The following is a 26,013-nucleotide window of genomic DNA, read 5'->3' as shown; positions in this document are numbered from 1 at the left end:
ACAAGTAGGATCAACATAAAACGTGGAAATCGATCTATCGTTTGAAATTGCAATGCTGGGTCCACCAACCACTTCCTGTCATTGCAATGCTCTGTCCATAAAAGACTTCCTGTTCATTGCTTTCAGGGAAGGAGGCAGATTGGGAGCCATTACCCTTGCAGGTGGGCAAGGACTCCGGGGGCACGCAGGCAGTCTCCAAGAAGAGGCCCATGAGGCCGCACGCCCCATGGCACTCGTGGGTAAGTTTATGAACGAATCTGAGTATGCAGCCCAGGAGAGAATAAGAGTCAGAAGGAGGAGTTGGAAAGATCAGGCAACAAATGTTGAAGGAGAGAGTGACCCTCAGCGTCCAGCTCTCAAGGAAATGCAACTCAGAAAAACTTCCCATAGGCAGTCACTCACAAAGCCAGGCAAAAGTTTTGACCAACTGAGTTCTCTGAAGTTACACAGATCTCCAAACTTTAAAAACTGTTTTCATGAAGGAATAAAAGTCCTCTGAACTTTTTCATGAAATTTCTGAGAGTTCTTAGAATAATTCGAGGCCCATAAGTGACAATCTCATTAAGCTACTGTTATCTAGTTTCACTCCTTTGATTACAATCAACAATAATTTTCAGTATTCTATGTCTGCTGGAGAATAAGTGAAAGCTCATTAAAGACTGCTATGAGATTATTAGTTTCAAATAATTACAAGAAGACAAAAGAGGTAAGGATAAATTATGCAAACATACGAGGCATAAATAAAATTAGGAAAAAGAAATGTTTATTGGAAAGGTGACATGAGTCAGTGTTGCTGTATTAAAATGATGTCAGGGTGGAAATTTAACTTCCTGGTTAAGTCCGTGTGTCTCATGTCTAAGTGCTTGCATTCGGTTGCTAACTCTGACGCCTGACTTCAGCAATTTCACTGTCAAAGTACAAGTGGCATCTCCATTCGCTGGGTGCCAGCCACACAGGGGAGGCACGTTACCCAGTGTGGAGCCCTGCCTTCAGCCCCTTGCGGCTGTCATGGCCATGTGAGGAAACCATATGGACATATGTGCATAAATACACATATGTTTATCTATAACCGCATATATGTATACCTATGCGTATGGGCATTGAGATAAACACACATAATTTCCTGTATGTGGGGATGAGGTGTGCTGGGGTTTAAAAAAAATCTCATAAAAATGCATATTATAACAAAGTATGCATAAATTGCTTTTTTTTGCGCCCAAATAAATACTTTTCAGTTTTTACAAACTTTCTGAAGTACCAGTATATACACACATATATGTATGTATCAGTCTATATTCTCCATTATTGCTGGATGAAGTAATAATACTATAAGAAAAAAAAATCAACATGTCTTATTCATCACTGTATATGGGAGTCATCACACAATTAACATTGCTAATTGTTCAATAAGTATCTAATGAAGACTGGAATTCTGCTTCATTTTAAATTTGTTCCAGCATCTGGTACAGAATTATCTCATAGTAGTTTTCACCCCAATTCAGATTGTGTTTGCAGCCTTACCAATGCATACAAACCACAAAAAAAGAGAAAAAAAAAAAAAAACACCAACCTTGGTGCCAGGAATGTATAGCCAGACTCTTCAAAATTATCAGGTTTCAACGTCTCTGAATCTGAAAAGGTAGCAACAAAGGATTAGAGTAGCAACCTGGAGTATACCCTCTGGGAGTCTACGAAAGTACGAGAAAGTACTAGAAAGATTATCTTTGAAAATAAAAATTAAAACAGAGAGTACTGACATCCTAAAACCGAAACACATCCATGGATATGAAAGTCCTCAATGCTTCCCAATATTATAACAATATCATAACAGATTCCATTCATCGTGTGTACTGCAACAATTATATCAAAGGAGAGGGTATCATTTTGCCATTTACTAACCTTACTGTCAACAAGATAGCGTTTAAGAGAACACGGATATTATTGGAGATGTTTTATTTAAATTGCAGTGGGAAATTTGCCAAGGTCAACAACGAAGATGATTTTAGTAAACTCATTGGTGTCTTTTGTGAGTTAGTAACATTCTTCGTGTTAGGTACGAGTTAGTAAATTTTTGATTCTGAGTAAACAAGTGGGATGTGAAACAGATCGTATATAAACCACCAACATACTCTTTGCCCACTTGGTGCTGCCCATGTCTGAGTGAGCATGGAGGGACAGCTGGCAAATGAGAAGCACAGAGGAAACCATCCGCTAGGAATGGAAACAGCAATAGAAACACCGAGTGCACTCGACAAAAGAAACGGAGCAACAAGAAGATACTTGCCCTTCATTTTGCCCTTTTTTGCTGTGAAAATCCATCGGAAAGAGAAAGCAGGGAAACAAACAAACAAAAAAAAAAGAGGGTAAAGCAAAGGGGGTCACAAGCAATATTTTATTCAATGACTTTCTTGAATAAAAATATTGTGCAGAGATCAAAGGTTCATTTCGGTACAGCTGTAGTCTGGAGAAGCGATACCTCGTTTGGAAGACCGGAAAGCAAGGCCTGTCCATCAACACTGATCACCCTCTCTGTCCTGGGGCTAATCATAGGGTCTGTTTGCAAAGTGGCTGATGCAAGTGCAATAACAATTGTTAGTCTATAGACAAAGCACTTACCAATCACCCAAGACTCGCTACTTATCCCCTTACATGTATCAAGTAAAGAACTCGCTCATGCAAAAACAGCTGGTTGATAAAAGACCATCATATCTATTCAGGGAAAGCGCAAATAGAAAAATATCCTATGACCACAAAGTATTGTGGTACCAGGCCAAGAGGCAGCAAAACAGAACTGATGGGGGAAATGAGAGTAACCGAAGCCATAATAAAGTCAAATGAAAAAAGATATATACTTTTTTTGTGTGTCTTAAATTCATCTTCATAAAAAAAAAACTTAGATTATTACTATCAATGGAGGATGTGCAAAGGATATGATGGTCATTTTAGCTAAATTCAGTTGTCCAAAACAAAATTAAAATTAAGAACGACTTGCAAGAAATATGCACTACTGTTGACATTCCAAAACGATGCTTAAAGAAAATGAAAACCAGTCGATTAAAATTACCGGGTCATTAGTTTTAATTACGTAAAGGATGTTAATTGCCAAGCACAATATTATTCTGGCCAATGCAAAAAAAAAAAAATTAAAAAAAAAAGTGAAAGGAAGGAAAGATTAGAAAAAGGAAAAAACTTGACTGTGCCACAAGCAGAAAGCATGTTGAAAATTAGCATGGGAAACACTACTGCGCCAGCTAGCAGATCCTGAGAACAACAGCTACAGAGGACACAGCACAGCGATGACTCTAGGAGCACAGAGCAAGGCAGGGGTGGGACGGAGGGACTGCCAGTGACGGTGGAGTACCTGCTCATATTCTATCCACGTAGAATATTTCTTGTTCCTTGCATGTTTGGAATGGGTTAGCATCATTGCTGTAGATTTGGCAATCACACCTACTAAAATGTGTCTCAGCCTTGGGTATTTGCAAATCCAGGTGAATTTAAACAATGGCTACTAGGAGACAAGAATTAGATCCTGGGGTTGCTTTCACAGTACTTACATCTGGCCTGAGTTATTGTCTCTTCTAGTTTGGCTTTTATATAGTAAAAACTGTAGGTTGGTAACACCAAGGCCAAACTGCAACAGAAACAAGAGAAACATAAACACGAGCAAACAGCAACGAAACAAAACTTTACAAGAAGAAAGAGACATCAAATTCGTGGGAAAAAAATCCAAAGACCTTCCCTCATGCGGAAGTAAAAGACATATTCCTTTGATGAGAAAAATGCGTTTGGCAAATCCAGTCCTTGATTTCACGTTTGCCATCCGGAAGCGCCCAGCTATGGTATAGGCAACCAGAAAAGATATGGGAAATAAGCTACACCCATCAATTAGCTGCTGATGGAACATCATGGTCCCTATTATACTTCCAGAAAAGACTGTAGTTAAATATTCTGAATTTTGGCAAAATGGAAGAACGCTAGGGGTGGGTTTAAATCAAATAAATAAATCATATCAACTGGATACTTCCTCCTTAACGTATTATATGCATAAACTGCTTTTATCAGACACTATTATAATACAAATGGAGGGATCAACGTTATCATCAAGTACACAGTTAAGGGGTCAAATCGTTTAAAACTTCTCAGAGCTTGGCAAGTTTCCCCGTTGATGAGCTAATTCAGATCCCTTTTTCATCCCATAGGTTCTCAACTGTGTCGCGAGATCATGGTATTTATTGGAAGTTAATTGGCTATGGAAAGTGTCTTTTATATGGTAGATTGATTGAACAGCAAATACACCTTGAATTGGAAGGCTCGATGGAGCTACACGGGCCTGATGGAAGATGTCCACACGGCAGGTTGAGGACTAGTGTAAACATTCGCCTGAATTCAGGATATTTCAGACACTATGTATGCCAGACAAGCCTGTCATTAAATCTCTTCTTACTGACTGCATGTAACTTAACATATTTTGAAATTGACAATGAAGGAAATGCATCATGTGTTGCAACAGTCCAATGATGTCAGAACACGAGGTGGCCTCTAACACAATGTACACACGTGCTTTCTTCTGTCCCCACACTGGCTAACACCTGTTAGGACACAAGCAAGTACCCCATATCCACATTTGCAGGATAAATGTTCTATGCTTTGTGATGAATATAGAAAGCAAATTGGGAGTGATGTATGACAAATATGAAGGTACACTTAAAAAGTCCAATGTAATTGCTTTCCTGAAGCCATAATTTGGCTTTCAATGTTTACTTGAAATAGTATTACACAGGGAAAGGTGTGTATTTCTAGGATTTTTAATTTTTCTACACATTCGCAGATTTGTTCACTGCTTGACAGCCTACTGGCTAAATCCTCGTCTTGCATCCACCAGGATCCCATTTGGGTGTCGGTTCCTGCCAACTGCTCCACTTTTCATCCAGATTCCTGTTTGTGGCCTGAAGAAATGGCAGAGAATGGCCCAAAGCCTTGGGACCCTGCACCCACATGGGAGACCTGGAAGGGGCTCTAGGCTCCTGGCTTCTGATTGGCTCTGCTCCGGCCATTGCGGCCACTTGGGGAGTGAACCAGTGGATGGAAGATCTTTCTCTTTGTATCTCCTTCTCTCTGAATATAGTTGCCTTTCCAACAATAAAATAAAATAAATCTTTAAAAAATTAATCAAACCTCATGCACTCCTAACTTTGGGGATGGATACACAAAGTGTAACTGGATTCTGTATTGCTTATAAACAGTATAGAACAGAAAAAATACAAAATTTCAGATTTTCTTTGAGAATGTAATTGAGAAGAATTCACTTCGTATACAAAAAAAAAAAAATTATGTAAGTCAGCCATGCAATGAAACTAACAAATGAGTCACTGCATGTTACTTCCGATCCCCAACTCTTTCTCCATTGTTAAGTAATCCATCACCTTTCCTTTTGGCAAAAGTTCAAGGAAACAGATTTAATGAAGACTTATCTAGGAATGTTATAGGTGGAGCCAGACGTTAAAGTTAAAAGAAGAGATGTTATCAGTCTGAAAGTCAGATAACCCTTTGCATTCGCTGGCCACGTGTAGAATGTAGAAGGCAACTGCTGAGTATTGGGACCTGACCTCCTGCCAATTCCTCTCGTGGGAAACGAGGACACTTTTATGGCGCCATCAGCACTGACTGCTAAGAGAAACTACTAATTAAAACCAATAACAGTCTATCATGCAACTGCCACAGTGTCATTCTGCAAGGTTGAGTTACACACGAGATACCATAAAAAGCACTTGTATTCCTTGAGGAATACAACAGTTGCGTCAAAATTGGTATATCAAATGTGGTCTGTTGAGTCTTCGCTTGTTACTTGTTACAGCTACAATCCTCCATAGATTGCCACATCAGAGCTTTACCAAAACTTGGACTCAACAGTGCTGTCAAGGGCAATGTTTGTGGTCTCTCTCCCCACACAAAACCAATAGGCAAAGATTGCATTATTCCTCTTGAAGTTCAATAAAGTCAGTGACCATTAGTTGGACAGTAGAGCCCATATTAAGCTTTTGTAACTCTCTTAAACACGGTACCTGATATAGACTATACCACAGTTTCAACTCACTTATCTCCGTAAAAGACAACACTTCGTTAAGAAACAGCAAGCTTTCTGCTAAGCATCAGTTGCTATTTTACAAAATATGGCATCTTAGGAAAGCCAAGGCTTAGGGACACAAGGTCACCCGATGTAATGTGGTAATTTAGAAGGATGATGTAATGATTCGTTAAATCAAAACCTATCTTTTTTGTGCCGCTCGGATGTGACATTTTGTTCTAAATGTCTGTCAATTGGCTTGAATGGAAGTTCAGAGGAGTGTTTATAACGGAAGTAGGTCTGGCCCAAGTATGAAGATTTGGGGATACAAACATGCAAAAAATGGAAATGTTGGGGGGGGGGAATCTTTGCAGAGAGGGGACTTGCGCGGTGACACAGTGGCAAAGACAACAGGGAACATACTAGAAATGTGTGATGTGAGAGGCAGTCTTCGAAAACTCCTCTTAAGGTATCGGACAGTGGGAAGAGACTGATGTTTTCGTAAATGGGAAGTGACGACTCAAGAAAAGAACATTATTTTGCCTGCACCGTTGGAACGCATTATCATTGGAAGCATGAGAGGGGCAGGCATTTGTGAGACAATTATAAACATTTTAGAGAGCAGTATATGATAAATGAAAACAGGACCAAGTCGCTGAGAATTCACAGTTGGACCAAAGAAAATGCAGCTTTCCCAGTGTGTGTTATCTGAGCAACCAAGGCACATGGCGCATGTCCACACTGCCCCAATGGACGCGTCTCTCAAGAGACACAGCTCTGAGATCTCTGCTCCTTTGTTGCCTTCTGGCAAGTCTATGTCAAAATGTAAAGGTGGCGGCAATCCAGGAAGAAGGGTAAAAGGCTGACTTCAACATCAAGATTGACAAAGTGCTGGGATAGAAATAGGAGACAGGATCTGTCGGGGGCAATACTGAAAATAATGGAAATGGTTATTCCGTTATTTCTCAATCCGAGAGTATGTCTTTTAAAAAGTGCAGAAAGAATAACACGCAGTGTGTGAAGACAGCCCTGTTTCTCTCCCTGCGTGAGTATTTATTTCTACATGTCATTTGAGGCACCCAGGAGGAGACAGGTTCCTGCGACGACACACTTGACCATTCTAGACTCCTTCCGGAAGTCATCTATATTTTACAAGGAGTTGTTTCCATTGGGAGAGCAGTTGTTGATTCCAATATGTAATTAGGTGCCATATTAATTGCGGTCCACCCAAGTCCACTCTCCCATGGTGCAACAGAAAGTTCTGGGTACCACTGAATGATTTGGACAGAATGAGGCAGATATTGGAAATCTTCCCGAGGTGTAAAGTCTTCAATTTCCTCAAGCTAAAATCATTCAATTCTGCGTATCTTTGCAGGGTGCTTCCTACGAGCCTCAGGCAGCGATCCCTGTTCCTCAGAGAACTCAGAAATGAGAGATGTGCAATGCTGAAAGTGTAGGTGTGTTTTTGCACACGTTCTTGTGTGTGTGTGTGTGTGTGAGTGTGTGAGCATGTGTGTGTTGAGAGTTATGCAAAACATAACGCACGAGTAATTTCTGCAGAAGCCCTTTCTAAGGAGATGGAAAGTGTGTAAGGACGGGAATGAAACGATCGAATAACGGAAAAGCCATTGTCAGCAGGATTGCAAATACAAGGGGCTTAAAAGAGCAGTCCCAGAGTTTGGGAGGAAGAGCAAGGAACGCAGTATGGTTTAACTAGAACGAGTTCAGAGGACAATCTGAACGTTCCAAGCAGAGAGCTGAGGGTGAGTGAAGTCAGGTCATGTAAGCCGCTGGTAGCCATGTCTGTCTTCCATAGCTATGGAAAGCAACCTGGAGGTTATCTTCCATTTACTGAACTGTGGAGTTCAGCAAGCACCACCGAATCTGCTTCCTGGGGTTAGAGACCATGAATTTCCGGTGATCTGCCAATCAGTGCGTAATTTCTTTAGGCGCCTTTAGCTACACGCACAGGAGCTGTGCGGAGCTGGTAATTCCTTGAAAATATCGGTGTCCTTAGTCTGAATATGATGGAGTAGACAGTGTGTGCAAATGAATGAACACAGGAAGATCTAAGAAACTTCTGGAGAGTGAGGAAAGGCAGAAAGTCACAAAGAGGGCAAGGCAGTGCTAAGTTACAAGTTTCGTGATTCAACTGAGTCCCAAGATATTTAGAACTGGGTTATCCCTGCAGGATATGGCAAACAAATCGGCCAATGGGCATTATGAATACATCTCAAGGTTTATGCACATGTTTGCAGACTTGACACTGAAAACTGGAGAACATCAAGATCACTCTGAAACAACCAAGGTAAGGGCAAGGCGAGATCACTAGAGAACACGAGATTTAAAACATAGATTCTAGCTTCCAGAAAAATCTGTGTCAAGGCCACTCAATTTGTGGTAATTAAAAACTATGACAAGCCCAAAGAGAACTTTCCATCAATTTAAAAAAGACTCATTTCGAACAGAAACACCGAAGCACGTCATTTTGAAACTCATTTTAGTAAATAATTTTTTGCTTTACTGTGGCCTGCTGTGAGCATGCCATCAACAGTTTGAGGGGCAGCGATCTGGGCGAACACAGGATTTAGTAACGTGCCAGGAGTTTAAATAGGAGAGGAAGTTGGCTAATAAATGTGTCTTGATATAGTAATATGAAGTTTGAGAAGGAGATAGGATGGGTAACGGAAAACACATCACCCACAGGCCTGCGAAGGAATAGGAAGTGAGACAACAGGGAAAGTGGCGAGCTCCGAGGAAGAGACAGAGCAAGAAAGTAAAGGAAAACTTTTGCAAACATTGAAACGGTGATGACGCAACATGAGGCTGTCCCGTTTGCCCAGGGCCAACTCATGGGAGAAATACTGTCCACAGCAGGTAAATTCTATCAAACAAGCACTTCCTATCACGTACATACATATGATGAGATAACCATTTCTAGTTGATAGTGAGTGACAATGAAAGGGGAACTCGGCAGAATTGCAAATCCAAAAACGGCTATCGGATTTTTTTCAACGTGTGTTTTTTTCCCCCAATGTAAATACATACATTTTATCAAGCAAGTCTTCATTTCCAAATTGTATATGGAACGTTTCTTTCTAGCTTTGCCATCCTGAAGACCCTGGCCTTTATATTGTATATAGGTAAGAGCAGTGTTCTTGTTGAGAGTTGTAGCACAATAACTTAGGAAAATACAAGCACAATATTCACCAACTGGAAGAACAACCCTTGAACATGAGAGGAGGGGGCCACTGAAGGATTTTCCCACAATGCACCTAGCATCATCACCAATTACCTATAATCTGTGCTGTTGACCGGGGTCCACGTGTATGTCCTGTTGCCCTTGTCGATGTATCTCTAGAAAAAAGTTCGACACGGTTACTATGGCATTGTTTATTTTTGTCCAAAGCATTTATCTATCTACGAACGGATGAGAGAGGGAGACAGAAAGAGGAGGAATGAGGGAGAGAAAGAGCCGGAGGCCGGGGAGAGAAAGAATTCTCCTGTTTTCTGACTTAACGCTGCAAATGCTTGCAAGGGTTGGGACAGGAGGCTGGGAGCTGGGACCTCATGCCTGTCTCCCACATGGATGGCAGGGATCAAACCATTCCAGGCATCCTGGCTGCTTCCCAGACTGGACAGAGCCAGGGAGTTGGAAACGGGACCTGGAAAGATGAAGGGCACCCAGGCACCTTGCTACAGGATGTAGGCATCCTAACTGGGATCTTCACTGTCAGGCCAGTACATCTTTATGAATTAAAATGAAGAGTAGAGGGGTAGTATTTACTGAAACAATCTCTGTCAATTAAATATCATTCATCACAAACGCATTATTGATTCTATTTTACATTTACTTCTTCTGCTGTATAAGTGCGAAGTAAAATTTTAGGACTGAAATGAATATGCAATTGAAAACGTTGCTGGGCTCAAAGTGCAAAATCTTGAATTTATGACAATTTATTATTCTTAATACTTAAACATTTTCTGAAAGCTAACTTCGAACTTATAAACAAAGAAAGTGCATTATTTGAAACATACGCATTATTGGAACATATATATGTTATTTGAAACCTATGTGCATTGTGTAAAGTTCCAACCAGGTTAACTGTATCTATGAATTATTTAGCCAGGGCTGCTAGAGTATGTTTCTGAGTAGCAGGTAATGTAAAAAAGTTGAAACACTCAAGTCTGGGATCTCCTCAAATGAAATTTCTTTGGGGATTTCTTCAATCGAACTGCTGATCTCAGAACAGCAACACATGAAGAGAAGGGCAGCTCCCATGGTCTAACCATGGAGTGCACGTGTCAGAGCCGAGCCTCCTCAGTGGCTCAGATGGAGCAGTGGACAGCACATCCAGTGCCCATGGAAGATATGGCAGCCCATTCAGAACCTGCAGAGGACATCTGGTGCCATGACACAGGACAGAGGACAGAACAAATAAACCCTCTACTTAAGCCATGTGGATTCTGGAGAGATTTTATCGTGCTTGAAATGGCAAGACTGGCAGCAATTCAGAATGTTGAACTACTGAAACCACTAGAGCAAGACCCTCAGAGCATGCCCCCCACATCAGGGACCTTAGGATGGGTGGGAGGCTGGGTGGGGCTTCTCCCTTTATCTCCCCTCTTACCCCAGACACAGAAAAAGAGAGAGAGAATGTGGAAACAATGGTCTTCCCCACCTTCCTGTAGCCCTTGACCCTTTGTGCCATAATCAGCTATATAAATATTAGCAAAGTAAAATCATCATTTAAAAAAAGTTGTAACACTCAGTGTGTGTGTAGATCAGGGACTTGGCAAGCACAAGTCCTATCCTTATTGACCGTTAGGACTAACGGTTTAGAATCCTTGGAGGAAACACTGAAATCTGCCAAGGAAAAGAAATCTAGAGATAAATGACTTCAGCTATGGATTAATGGTAAAGTCTTCATTCCTTCTTCCATTAGACACGTTGATGGCAAACGTGTAACATTCTATTTTTTTAAGTCATCACGACTTAACCATCCATCACATCTCCTGTATGTCTGGACAACACACAGTTACTACAGAAAGCTGGGGCTTCATGCGCGAAGCTGTATTACAATCTCATTTAATGTCATGTTTCATTGGGGGAAAGTTCTGTACTTCCAAGGAAGATAAATCAAGCCAGCAGAAGTAAAGAAATACAAGTAAAACGACGTAATTAACCGCTGGAACACGAGGATTAGGGCCTTTGCATGCATCAATCACACAGAATATCAACTTTGCAAATACGAAATTCAGTGTTCCATTTGTAGCTTGATTTCAAATAGTGCCACAAAATTACATTGTACTTTATGATAAAATAGACACAAAATACGATTTTAATAATATATAGTTAGCATAATACATCAAGATTACTTATAGATACAAATAATGTAAATAACAATTCTATAACAATACAATAATATACTATAATTATAAATAGAAATCATATTATAATACTTTATATAAAGTAGATATAAATGTGGACCTTAAATAATCCTTACCTCATCTTGGGACTTAACTAGAGTTCTGAACGTTCTCTCTCCACTTTCTCCATTTATCATCTTATTTCGAATCTAAGGAAAAACGAGACAACTACTTTAACACAGCAACCAAACTGAGCTGCCAAAAAATAATTATTACATGCTAGTTTTTCAAGATTTGGACCCTACTTAAACAGGATGAATCAGATGAGGTGGGCTCTACCCATAACTGTGGTTTTCCCGTGGAAATTTTTTTTTTGTCACTACATCATGGTCATTTTACAACGATGAACATACCCCCAATGAAAATTTTTTTTCAGTCACTCATTAATTTTTTGCAACGTAATTAATAAAAGTATGGTCAACTGCCTTATGGGAATGTGCGTGTGAGTACAGCACAGGATTAGCCATTCATACAGAATGCCAACTGATGCTAGCAAATTTTTCATGTGAAATGGGAATTTTGGAGAATATTGTCTAATTCTTGAGAGTTTCTGTCAATATTTGTTCTATCTGGCTGTCCGTGAAAAAAAAATCTAGGCAAAGTTACAAAAATTGATTTGGATGTGGTATAGCACAGTTTCATTTCTTTAAAACATCACAAATGCTTAAAAATAAAGTAACGCCATATTTATTCACAAAAGGTGATAGCTTGTGGCACAGCAGGTTAAGGTTTTGCCTACACTGCAATGGTGATCCCTGGCTCCCCCACTTCCCATTTGTCTCCCTGATAATGAACATGAGAAAGCAGCAGAATATGGTCTCAAGTTCCTTTGTCTCCTGTCGCCCACTGGGAGAGCCCGATGGTTCCTGCTGCCTAGCTTAGGCACGGCCCAGTCCCGGCTGGGGCGGCCATTTGGAGAGAAAAACAGCTGATGCAAAATCTGTTTTTCTGTATCGTCCTCTCTCTGTAACTCTGCCTTTTAAATCAACAAATCAACCTTAAAAGACAAAGAAAACAGAGTAACCCCAAACCAAACAGTCCACCACAAATGGTCAGAATTTTCTTCAACTTACTTTTCATTTTATATAATCAATAATTTACATTCAGCTTTTGAAAAGCGCAGATGACAAGTCAACTAATGCAGTGTTGATAAAATAATCTGTTGTTCTACGACAAGGGCTAAAAGTTTAAAGTGTTTAAATCAAGTATAAGTTAAACTATATTGTTACAAAAAAAAAAAAGAAAGCAAACGCGGTGATCTTTGCATAGATCAGAAAAGGAGCTAATACATCTGGAAAAATCTTAAATATCTGAACTCAGAATGGACAGGAATGATTCTACTACCAATTGGCTGAGTCATCTTGGACAAACTGCACCATAACCCAATCATCGGTACAACACATATAATACAATATCTATTTCAAAGGATCTTAGGAGTCTGTGGCTTACATATGAAAGTGCTTCCAAAAGTTCATGGGAAAAAAAATGGAATGAAAAGATAAGTTTACTTGAGGGAAACATTATTTGCAACCCACACATATTTCTCCATAATGCCCATGTTCCAATAACTTCTTGTAGTCTTTGATTATTTACCACCCATGGTATTACTATTTTTATTATTACGTGCTTGTTACTAGGTAGGGTACCATCAGAGGATGCGGTTTTGAAACACCAAGGAAATGGGCTGTGTGGTGTGTTCCATTGCATAGGGCAACTCTTCTCATTGCTAATCATGTTCGCGGGTGGCAGGAGCTCCTTTAACTTTCCTTCCATTTCCAACCATTTTCTATGGTTGAAATAGGATCTAGAGATCATTTTTTTAAAGAGAATAGCTAGCATTGTACCTACAGCTGCTGAAAGCCCAACACATGAAGGTACTCAACACATACTGGAGAATGGATGAACGTCAGCCACCAAACCAAGGAGCGGAGTCACCCCGGCCGATGCTCACCTCCACTTTAATATCATTCTCCAACTCGGCATCGAGGAAATCCAAGGTTACTGGCTCCTGAGATTTTGGATTCTACACAGAAAACAATCATAACTAAATATACATAACATTTGAAAATGATGCTGCATATAGCAATTGAATATTTCAATGTACAATTCTGTAAAGTCACTTACCTAAGAAACATTATTAATGATTCGTAATGAGGTAGATACATTGACAAACACACACAGGCATATATGAAATTAAACAGCTGCAACAAGAGATTGATTTTGGGTGCAGCAAATTTTTTACCAATTATCAAGTGAAGATAGCTAAATTTAAGAGTTGTATTAGATTCTACAATCGCAAGCTATATGCAAGTATGATTTTTGGAAATGTACTTAAAACTTTCTTATATTGCAATAAAGCAAAACAACATAGCCACTGGACAACTTACTTGGCAGCAAAGCTAAGACAATGAGAAGCATACTTTGAAAATCTATATTCTACAAAGAAACAGGACATTGAAAAAGTGGAAATGCATTTAAAAACTAGGTTTCGATTTGCTGAGTAAAACAAACACTCTTAGACCCTACTGTTTGTCCTGAAAAGCAAACAGGGAAAGTTGTGCACTTGTTTTCTATATTTCAGAATTTTTATATTATATTTTAATCATTCAAATGAAGATAATATTTTTTAAAGATAAAGTTTGCGGTCGAATCAGACGGACCTTAACAAAGATTAGCTACTGCAATGAAAATCAAATGAGGATGGCAATCTCAGTGTTCAGTCAATACTATTTTCTACTTCATTCCTCCTGTTCCATTTTGTGAATGTGTAATAAGAAGTTTGCCATGGAGTCAGGCATGCTATTTATGTCATTTCATCCGATGGTATTATTAGCCTGCCAAATGTATTTCACATGATGCTATTTCAACTTCACAACCATTCGATGAAGACTCCTGAACTCCCACAAATTGTCAACCTTTCTCATCCCTCTTCAGCCTCTGGTAACCATCAATAGACTTCCAACTTCTGTAAGCACAGAAAGACCCATGATTGCACAATTGCACTCCTTTATACACTCTAAACATTTCTGCAGTATTCAAAATAAGTAGTAGATTTTCAAAGGTGTGAAAATCCCATTCATCATTTGGCTAGCATCTTTGCCTCAGAAAAACACTCATGGTTAACATGTTTTATGAGCACAAGATAAAAAAAAGTAATATCAGAAATCCTTCTAGTATTTTGTTTAGGAAACAAAAGCCAGAAGGTCCCTCCCCAAAGGGCACTGCCATTTTCATGGTCTATTTCAGAACCATTTCCTGGGGTTCCCTGAAATGAATCATCATCCAAACACCATCATGTCAGCAACAACAACAACAAAAAAAACATAGGAAACTCACCACAAAGGAAGGCCAAAACAATCAAAATGATAAAATGGAAAACAGAAATCAGAATCTTGATCTTACATGCAATGGATAACGCATAGCGCGAGAAGACCCAAACAGCATGCATGGAGCAGGCGTTATCAGGAAGCATGGGCAATATGGAGGTCATGTCCCAATCCAGCAATGCAAAGACACAGACAAGAAAATGAAATCATAACGGAACCACGGCAGGGCAGAACTTGGAACGTTTTCAATGGCAAGCTGGCTGACCACATTTTCCAAAGTCCCTTCAGAGACACGGTGACTGACCTTCCTAAGAAGTTCATTGCTAGGATCATTGCTAATAAGCCCAGTAGTTGGGTCTGATCCTTGAAACAGCTAATACTCCTCTTTGCAGAATCTGACTATGAATGAAAAAAATGGCCACAACCATTTACGACAATCAAAGGCAGAATGCCATCTTGTTAGCAAATTTGAAATTGATAAAAATAGCAGTGGTGTTACACATAGTTCATAGTGGAAGAATTATCCCCTCAATTGTGACCTTTGTGGAAAATTACGTGGTTTGCTAGTTTGCCATTTGGAATTTTATTAGGATGAAAACAAAAAATAAAACAAACCATTTTCCAGGTTGCTTATTTTTTTTTTTAAGAAAAACATGTCATGATATTTGCATGCGATATTTGAGATTGATGGAAAAATAAAGTCATTATAATGCACATGACTTGGCGAAGTATAATTTAAGATATTAAATCAAAAGACTCATGCAAAGATTAGCAACATAATTTAATACATCACATACATATAACATAATTTTAATCTCCATGGAAATTAAGAAGGATACAAAGACTGTCATATGTGAAGTCATAAAACTCAAGATTTTTATGAAAGGAAACTCAAGCTTCTACAATATTTCAAGGACTCTGTGATTCAGAACATGTTAGAAGGCTTAAAAATCATTAGGTGGAAAGGGATCTACCCTGGACCAATTAAATCATAAGTTTTTAGGAAATGGGTTGGTGGTCAACACATACAGTATCGTAGCACATTGAATATGCTGGATTTTTTACAAAAAAACATGATTAGTTCAATTCTCCCTTGCAGATGAAAAAATGAAAGAATATGTAATTATTACTGTGCAAGAATACAGCGACCGCTACTGATGAAATCAAGCCAGTTCACTAATTCATAACGTAACAACCCCCTTGTTAATCTTCTCTTTGCCTATCCCAACATCACCAGTATCGTTTTAGGGAACAGTAAGCAAATGGGATAGGTGTTTGACCTAGAGGTTAAGGGGTCAGTTAAAATGTTCCTATACCCCACATCGATGACTGGGTTCTATGCCTCACTCTTGCTCCTGGCTACATTTTTTCTGCTAACGTGAACCCTGGAAGACACTGATTGGTTCAAGTGCTTGCAATGAATTTGCCGTAAAACAAAAATTCACATTATCTAACTGCAATTCTGAATGTCTTATTGAGTGAAAGGGAAAAAAAAAAACTGTGAGTAGATACGTGTGCTTTTTGGAGACTGTCATAGAAATTGTTTATTTTCACTTAGAAGTTAATTAATTTTACAAGCACATTGTCAGGATCACGGGAACTTGATGTTAATTTTCAACTAATACCATCCATGTTTTTAGAAACCATTCCATGATTATTCTGATTGTTAACATAATGATTGCATAATTTATTCAGCAATCTTGGGTTAGCCGATGAACGCACGCTGATATTTTTGCCCCAGTTAATGGCCAGTCTCATGCTTGGGAAGCGTGGCGTTGGGAAAAGAGTTTGAATCATGGGCTTTGAGAACGTAAGCGCCATCTCCACTCTGAACACATGTAGAAGCACAGCTTTGTCTGCCTTGATTCGCAGTTACCTGCACATTGGGTCTCCTTTTCCTGACATCAACTGTTGGTGCACCCACGCCAACAGGCTGAAGCAACACAGAAATGGTAACTCATTCACACTGCCTCTCGACACAGGTGAGCAAGGCTTTGTGCCACACTCAGTTTAGGTCCCAGAGTTCCCTGACTGGAAACAGACCTAACTTATGGAATTAGACATTAATTAAATACTGACAACTAGTAGAGTTCGTGATGAAGCATCAAACGAAAGCTTCGACATGCATTTCATGAATAAAGATGTTATGCTAGACAAATCCATTTTGTACTTTGGCCTGGAAAAGCGTGTATTTGGGAAATAGGAAAGACAATCCGTCTCAGCTTTTCCCGTGATTCAGGGTTAAGAATGTATAGATAGAATATTTCAAATACACTGCTAACATTCCTGCAAATTCATACGTTGCCATTCTCACTCCCCAAGGCGATGACTGTATTAGCAGGCAAGGCCTTTGGGAGCTGGGTAGGCTGCAAGGGGGAAAAGTCCTCCTGAACGGGATGGATGCTATAGGCCAAATGTGTGTCATGTACTTGAGCACTGGTCATCTGCATTTGTCAATATCTAAGATAATTTGCATTCTGTCATCCTTTCATGCAGTCTTTCTAGCAAGTTTTGAGGCATGGCGCCATTACTCATAGAACAGAAATAAATTCTTTATCCCTTGTACACAGCGACAATTCATAACATGTTGAGTTTGGATCAAAACAAATACATGGACTGTTTAGGCAGTTCTTCTCCAAGGTTTGCTAAAACAAAGTATTTTGAAATGCATTCTTGTTTTGTACTTTAAAAAAATAAAATGCAATAAAACACAAAAGCTAATTTATAATCTGGAAAAAAAAAGTCACCTGAGTTTTAACGGTGACTTCTGTAGAATTTATATTCTCCATAATTCTACAAATGTTAATGACTTGGTTATTTCACATGAGCTACATAAATATACATTATCATCATTCAACTAGCAGTAAGACATTTTCTACATAGGAATGGGCTGTTGGTAGGAGAATGTAGTAAAAGGGAAAACCTTTTTCAAATTAAAACTTGCTTTCCCTTGACTACAATAACAACCTAAGTTGATATTACCATCAATTGACGGATTTATAGATATCCACTATAAATGCATTATTTTTGTTCTTTTTTTTTTCATTTGTCTATGATATATTTTAGTTCCTATGAGTGGGAGTTCAATTCTACCATCATAAATTTGGAAATCTTTCCCCCAAATTTATCACATTACATTTTTAGCCTTACAAACTACTTCAGTTTGAGGAATATAATTTAAAATATACTGGCTATTTAAAAAAACAGACGGCCATACTGGAAATTTTCCTTTGCAATTTAAAAAGATCAAGTCTTTCAGCTTTGGCAAGGCTGACACACACACACACACACGATTCTATAAAGGAGTCAACAGGCCGTGTTTTCTGAGACTGCGTTAGCAATAATGCAAAAGAAAAGAGTATTGATGCAATCCTTATACAAAAACAATATAATCATGGGAACGTTGATTAGCCTAGTGTTTAAGATGGGGACATCCCATATGCAGAGTCTGGCTTCCTGGACTCCCTCCTGGTGCATGTTCATTCCAGTCTCACGCTAAGACAGAGATGCTGGTGATGGCTCGAGTAACTGGGTTCCTTCCACCCACTTGGGAAACCAGGCTCAAGTTCCTGCCTCTGACCTTCCACCTGGCTCTGGTCCAGCCATGATGGGAATTGGGGGGCGGGAGTAAAGGGGATGGGAACTCTTTTCCTTTGTTTATTTCTTCTGTCCTCGTTCATTTTATCTGTCTCCAGAAATAAACAAAATTTCAAAATCCATAATACCAGAGTAATATGTTAAGACATAGTAATGGGTGAGGAGCAGCTGTATTTGCTTAGCTGATGTATTTATATCATAAGGGAACAATTTCTATACAAAAAAGGCCCAAAGTGAAAGTTAACACAGAAAATTAATCCATGATATGTAATACTACTTAGCATAGCAAAATAAATTGCACTTAATTTATTGCACCTAATATGTTTTTGCATTCAGTATCAATGCTTCTTAATTATTGACTTGGCCACTATTTCGATGACACAATTTTAATGCATGCATCATTTTTTCTAACACATTATCAAAATTAAAATTCCATGACTGGGAAGGAGATAGCACGCATAATTCTGTATGTTTTTAAGTGTCTTCACTATGCTATTTCAATGTTAAACCACAACTGAAATATATTAAATATTAATACTAAATATTCCCATATTTAGTCTAATTTTACAGATCAATATATTATGGTGTCAGTGTTCTGTGAAAAATTAATGCACAGTGAGATGAACTGAATGTGCTAAACCATGAACATGTTCCAGATAATGGGCCAACAGGCTCATGGTTCATCTATGGAATTTTGTTATCCCACTGATAATAAATATTTCCCATCCATGAAGCTCCTCTGTTGCATTTTGATTTGGGAATTTCCTGTATCATTTTACAGGAAGGCAAGAGGCAGAACGAAAAGCCTTGGAGATGGGAAGTCTTTCTCAAGAGTCTACTCCAAGAGAAGAATTATGGGAAATGAGGCCTGAGCTTGCGGGAACATTACTAATCTTTTTCAAATTCATATCAAATATGGAGAAGTGTCCTTCTCTAACAGCCTTCAGTGGAAGGACCAGTGGGTTATCAGGGCTTCCTGGAGACAGGAATGTTGGTTCAGCCATATTGGAAAGAGATAAAGGAAAATTGATGGTCTCGCTATCAAATTGTTTTCCATTTTCAGTCTGGCATGGTGAATGTAACAACAACCATCCTATCAAGAATATTAATCATACACTCTAAACAACTTATATACATACCTTTGGCTGAAGGTTTGGATGTAATAAAACATAACCGTTAGGATCAATGGCAAAATAATAACCATTGGGGCACAACTGAAAAAAACAGAAAAAAAATTTTTAAAAAGTTTACATAGAGATCCATGCATCGCCCTAACAAATCTATATTCTTTTAAAAACCGACCAGGTGAACATTTATAGCCTGTTGAAGCACAACATGGCATCAGTGGATTCCAAGAGTGCTTTCAACAGACTTCCTAGCTCATACAATTTCACATAATTTTTGAGAAGTAACTGGGTGCTTGTGGTCATTTAAAGGAAGACACAGTTTTGAGACAGAAAGGTTACCCTAGCCCATCTTACCGTAAACCGCGGTGTAAGTCTTTTAATATCCTCCAAGGATACGTCAACTCCCATCACACCGAGGATCAACTGGTTCTAGAAAAAGATGGCAAAAAGTGAGTCCGTGTCACACCAAAATGTATTCGTTTCTACAGAATAATTTTATACATACACGTATTATAGTGCATTTTTACATAGATACAGCACACGTGTGTATTTACTCTGTACACATATGTATGCACATGTGTATATGCATTGGTATTGGTCGTTAGTCTGACTAGCTTAAATATAAATTCAGTGTAGAATGTATGATTGCATTGAAAGCAGGTACGTCACTTTATTGTCAACAAAATCCTCAAAACACTCTCCGGAAAGCCTATCGCTTTAGTGTTAATGAAATCCTCTCAACACTTTTCCTACCTGCAGCTTCGAACAATGGGCATCGCAGTGTTCGTCGTGAAGTTAAGGACATGACCTAGAACATTCTATGGGACACAGCGATCCTAACCTTTGGGATCAGAAATGCTTGCATGAGTATACATAAAGTATAATCATAGGAAATACAGAAACCATACACTTGATTTCTGCCATCGTCTAGATCTGCAAGGCCATAAAAGACCCAGATACCAGAGTACCGGACTTGCACCTGTTGCTGCAGGAATACACGATTGTAAGAACGTGGGGGAAAACAATGTGTGTTGGGGGCAGGGGACAGGTGGAAGTGGGAATCCCTGTACTTAGGGAATCCTATCATGAAATAGACATATACATATATATATGCATATATAATATATGTGTGTAAATAAATATATATAATAATCATATCATGAAACAATAGTTATGTATATATAACCTATGTATATACATGCATAATATATGAACACACATATAATACACATATATAACACATGTGCATATTGCACATATATGTGACATGAACACGCATACATATAAATATATGTAAATAAATATCTATGAATATAAGTGTGTGTATATATGTTGATTCTTATATAATATATATATACACATATATAATAAAAACCACATCGTAGAAGGCCTTAGAGGATTACTACTGAACTAATTATATGACAAGTAATAGATTTCAAACAAGAAATTCACTCCTGTTTTCTATGCCCACGCTATTCCATCAAGTTCACCAGAGAATTCTAATGACTTGCACACAACAGCTAAGTATAGCAGACTTTACTAAACCTTAAACTAGAGGCAAATATTCCTTCAAGTCAGGAACATCGCACTAGTTACGCAAGAATTATCTAATATGGAAAAATGACAATCGTAAATGACTACTTTCTCAAATTCTGAACTAAGCTAAGATACAGAGTGCAGGCTAATGTTGAAATCGTAAGCGTTTGAAACATAACAAAAACATAACGAACCATAGGGAACATTTCATTGCATTGGCAGTTCTACAAGGCAAGCACTTTAAGAAACGTGTTATTTTTCCTGTATCTTAGCAAACAGAAATGACAGAGAACTATTCATTGAAACCACATCTTGAAGTTATAGGATGATGAATAAATTATTGTTTGGGAGTGAGGGTGGAAGGGTTTAATAAATGCATCGATGTAAGTGATACAAAGACCACCACGGCTTTGGTCGCTGGGTTTTTCTTTCTGAGCTCTAAGCCTCTATCAAATGTTTTTTTTTTTAAAAAATGTGCACACGCTTATTAATGTCCATTTGCCATATAATTACTCCCAGCGTCTGACTTTGTGTTTGCACAAGGTCATGGTTGAATAGAATTAAGTTGAAACTGTGCTCTAGGGCAAGAGTGTGGCCTAGCACTTCCTTTTTCCCAGTTGGTTATCAAGGAGGCCGCCTCTGCCTCTGACCTCTGGCTTCACAAGACAGTTACACTGTATGCATTTGCTTATAGAAATAGCTGATCCACATGGCACTTGAGCGTCAGAGTTTAGCATGTATTATGATTGATTTTCTCCATTAACTTTTAACCTTTAAGTTCGTCTTATTTTCAAACTGGCCGGTTATGTTGAAGACCGGAAGGGTTCCAGTAATGACAAGTCCCAGTTCCTGAAAATAGATGCAGAGAGAGAAAAGGCAAAGAATGAAAGCTACAATTGAAACTTGGACAGATCACATTCATTTTTCATATTTAACATTCATTCTGTAGTCATTGTAGAGAGTCCAAGAATCCAATTACTCATTCTGCACTATCTGTTAAAACTTAGTTTTTTAAAAATATCAAAACAAAGCTGCTGGAAAGAGCTGAGATTTATTAAGCAGCTATTCAAGCCTGCAACACATAAAATAATATTCCATCAGGCCACTGCAAATAAAATGACAAAAAAAAATCAGTTTGTGCCAATGACCAAGAATTAATACCCATTTCAATTAACAATGCCACTGTATGTCACAGGGGCTTCCTTCCAGAACAGAGCCACATTAAAATCACTTCAATGATTGATTTATCCTTCTTTTTTGTTGCTTCATTGTTAATCTTTCTAAGCCAAAGAATTCAGACTTAATCACAATCACAATGTGTAGCTCAATAATGCGGTAAGCAGGAGACACCCAGTATTAACTCTTAATTCCTGGGCTATTTTAGATAATGCGTGTTACTTAAGAGATGTAACATATCAAATAACCTTCAAAACAAGCAGTACTCCTTGACAGAGCAAAATGATAAACAAAAGACACGTGCATCCATCAAATTTAGAAGCGCAGTCATGAAGTGGTTCAGCATATCAAACATGAATCTTAGACACTTATTCAGCTTCCAATTTATACATTCACGAGCTCTATAGAAACTAGTTGAAACGGAATGCTCTTTCAAGTGAAGTGCTACTTTGCCAAAATATCACTGGCAGACTCAGTCATTTCACACACACACACACACACACACACACACACACACACACGTATCACTGGAATTTCGTGTTACGCCTGAATTTTCAAGAAAATATTTTGGGTAATTTTAAAAACTATTGTTAGAAACTGTGAATTCTCAGTGTCCCCCCAAATCCAAATCTCACGGAAAGAATGGTTTCATGGAGCCTGTAATTCATGGAGGCTGCATTTTCTCTTTTACTTATTGAGTAGTTCGAAACATGTACCCTATTTTGGGGGCATTTGACACAACTCCGGAGAATAAACACAGCTACCTTATTTAATGCTTGTTTTCTTAAACCTGTTCTTGATACATTTTTAATACAAAGAGGCTCAAGTTATCTCCCAAATAAAGTAACCTTCAAAAGTTTTGCTTCTCTACTGCTCCCTCCACCATCTCCCCAAGCAACGACTGTTCAATACACCCACTACTTCCCCAGTTTTTGGGTAGAGTTTCTTCATCTCACTACCATGGCAAGAAACACCTGCACTCAGCCGGAATGTCGCCGACTTGTTAACCACACCTCATTCCACCTCCACGCATGAAACCTTTTTGAAATTCTAGAGCTTTCTTCTGAGCTTTTCTCAGGATGACGGTTATTTTCGGTCTTGAAATGATTGGAAATCTGCCCTTTTTAATAAAACTGCTGAGATGACTGGCCTGTCATTCAAATCTGATGCTTGCGGAAATGTTAAAACAAGTAACTACAAATCCGCAATGGGCCCACCTATTCCCAAACCAACAAGAAGAATGTTGTATGTATGCAGTGAATAACCAATTCAGGTACTCCATGCGGTTTCCCCTTCTTTCTTACTTTGAGTTTCAGCCTGGAGTACATTTAGAACCCGCATTTCCTGCCCGTCATGTCATTTGTGCTGTTCGGGACAAAGGTTACCAGCAATGTGGATGTGTGGGTTAATGAACTTCTGGCCATGGAAATCACAAGGGGAATGGTGTTTGACTCCCTCCCCCGCCATGGTACACAGTCCTGCAATGGATGTGTAAAAGGGAAGCATCTGGCCGTGGCTCTAGATGGCTCTGTGACCTTAAGTACATGAGCGATGTCAAGGAGGAACGCTGGACAGGAATTTTAGCTAAGGCTTAAGGGAAGCAAGCTGCATATTATCTTTCTTAGCATGCAAAGCTGCTGCTAATAGTGCCTCTTTGGCTCCCAACTTCCTGCATATGTTTGTTTTATAAGAACAAAATGATAAGGAACTCTAAATGGATTGCGTTTTGCCCCCAAAGGCTCATCATTGCCTCTAGAAAATTAGTAACGGCATATAATTGAATTCCAAGTAGGGGAAAGGGTATTCGATCAGCAGTTACTTTTCCAGGCTCACTCTTTTTGTTCGTTCCAAAATATTTAGTAAGTCACTTGCAAAATGTTCTCATTATGATTACAAATATCAATAATACTAACCACGATCATTTAAAACAATTTTTAAATCGGGATGGTAAGGATATTTCTCAACTTCCGTCTCATTGGTATCTTGGGTTGGATAATTATTGTACTACTTTTAAATATCTATTTTCTTTTAGCTTGAGTGGAAGAGGATGGGAGAGGAGAGGAGGAGGAGGGAGGGGAGGACACGCGAGGGAAGGGAAGAGTCTGGGAGGGGAGAGAAGGGGAGAAGCCCAAGAACAAACATCTCCCATATCTACTTGATTGATCAAATGCCCACAACGGATGGGCTCAGCTGAGGCCAAGAGTCAGGAATTCAGTCCAGATCTGTTACGTGGCTGGCAAGAACCCAACTACTCATTGGAGCCTGAGTGTACACTAGCAGGGACATGGAATTGGATGTGGCGCTGGAACTCAAACCCAGGCACTCCAGTCTGGGATGCTGGGATACAGGCATCCCAAGTGGCACTCTGGTCATGGCACCAAACACCTGTTGCCGAGTCATACTCTGCTGTGTGTATGTGGGATGATGGGATCCTGCATGCTTATTTCACACCACGTTTCATCACCTCGATGGTAATTTCATTAAAAATGTCCAGCACTGACTCTAACACAAGAATTTACACGTGAAGAAGTGATTGAGTTGTGATGGCTTCTCTGTACGGAGAGATTGTTGCTTATCTAACTGCGTCCTATGAGTCCTGGAGGGTATGGTTACTGTATCGGAGGTCCCATATGCTTGAACTGTACATTAGTACAATTTTCTTCAGCATTCTTGCTCAACATTCATAGAAATACCTTCTCATTGACATAACTTTCAGCACAATTTCTACAACCCAAAGTCAGAGACTTATTGAAACGTATATACATTTGATGGGCTAGATCGGAAACTGCACATTCTGAACACACCAATGAAAAATATTTTGTTTTGTTTTTTTTTTAAGCCCTTCCACATTCAAACCTAGGTTTTTATGTAAGTTAGGCTGTAGCAAATCAGCTTGTGCTAGAAGGAATGATCAACATGATTGAATGAAGAGAGAAAGAGAAATATCACATACGAAGAAGTCGGCTGTGTGTCTTGGTTCAATACCCCAAACTCTTACCAGTGCATCCAAGTACACATTCGTCCATTGGACTTGCTTAGCTTTGTCCCCTGCTAAAACCATTGGTCTTCCCAGCACATCTAGGTATTCCTAGTGATATAAAAAAATACATAAATAAATTACATAACCAAATAAAAACACTTGTAGTTGAAAACTAGTGTTAAAAAAAAATCTCCTTACAGCAAAACATTGAGTTAACTCTATATACAGAATCAAAAGAGAAAGCATGTAGTTGGATACTGTATATCCGGTAATCTAAATAAAATAATATTTTGCTAAAATGATTAGTGTGATATATCTATTCCAGTTCTTTTTTTCCGGTGACAGTTAGAACATGGTTTGAGGTTCAATTAATAATAAGCTGTTATCATTTACTGCGTGGAATCGCACAAATATGAAACAATCACACACTTGCTTTTATATCAAATATTATTGGGGTGAAATTCAAAGTCCCTTTAAAGATGTCAGAAAATGGGTAAAATACTGTGCCACATCTAGACAGCAGGCACTAATGCAGCTGGCAGCTGCGGTTACATTCCAACCATTGTGTGTGTTCAATTGTGTCTTAGCCTAGTTGCCATGCCCTTGGTTAGTTTCAAAATCAGCCAGAGGTTTTCGATCCTAATTCATGAATCTTTCAAAATGATACATATTTCAGTGAAATTTCTGCATTTTACCAAAAGCTAGCCAATATGTTGTCAGCTGAAAGAGGTTTGGACAATTCACTTTCTGTTATGACATTATTTGAAACAGATA

General features: G+C 38.8%; 1 protein-coding gene across 7 annotated transcripts in view; it reads right to left on the bottom strand.

The window, feature by feature from the left end:
- The window catches only part of CACNA2D1 (calcium voltage-gated channel auxiliary subunit alpha2delta 1), a 343,062-nt gene that overhangs the window by 22,699 nt on the left and 294,350 nt on the right, over window positions 1-26,013 (bottom strand). The window contains exons 15-25 of one of the 7 annotated variants that reach the window (XM_040970986.1): window positions 25,258-25,347; window positions 21,855-21,932; window positions 19,902-19,976; window positions 19,560-19,634; window positions 16,700-16,756; window positions 13,449-13,520; window positions 11,575-11,646; window positions 9,363-9,424; window positions 3,558-3,634; window positions 2,285-2,305; window positions 1,571-1,631 (exon numbers count right to left, since the gene is read on the bottom strand). In XM_040970986.1, the coding sequence (XP_040826920.1) occupies window positions 1,571-1,631; window positions 2,285-2,305; window positions 3,558-3,634; window positions 9,363-9,424; window positions 11,575-11,646; window positions 13,449-13,520; window positions 16,700-16,756; window positions 19,560-19,634; window positions 19,902-19,976; window positions 21,855-21,932; window positions 25,258-25,347 (740 nt within the window). Of the gene's footprint in view, window positions 1-1,570; window positions 1,632-2,284; window positions 2,306-3,557; window positions 3,635-9,359; window positions 9,425-11,574; window positions 11,647-13,448; window positions 13,521-16,699; window positions 16,757-19,559; window positions 19,635-19,901; window positions 19,977-21,854; window positions 21,933-25,257; window positions 25,348-26,013 lie in introns of all 7 variants that reach the window. The other 6 variants (XM_040970994.1, XM_040971020.1, XM_040971003.1 and 3 more) reach the window with 6 other exon arrangements.

The sequence above is a fragment of the Ochotona curzoniae genome, unplaced genomic scaffold, assembly GCF_017591425.1.
Source record: "Ochotona curzoniae isolate NIBS_2020 unplaced genomic scaffold, NIBS_Ocur_1.0 contig_21, whole genome shotgun sequence".
NCBI lineage: Eukaryota > Metazoa > Chordata > Mammalia > Lagomorpha > Ochotonidae > Ochotona > Ochotona curzoniae.
The sequence above is the reverse complement of the archived record's forward strand: the minus strand, read 5'-3'. Positions and strand labels throughout refer to the sequence as shown.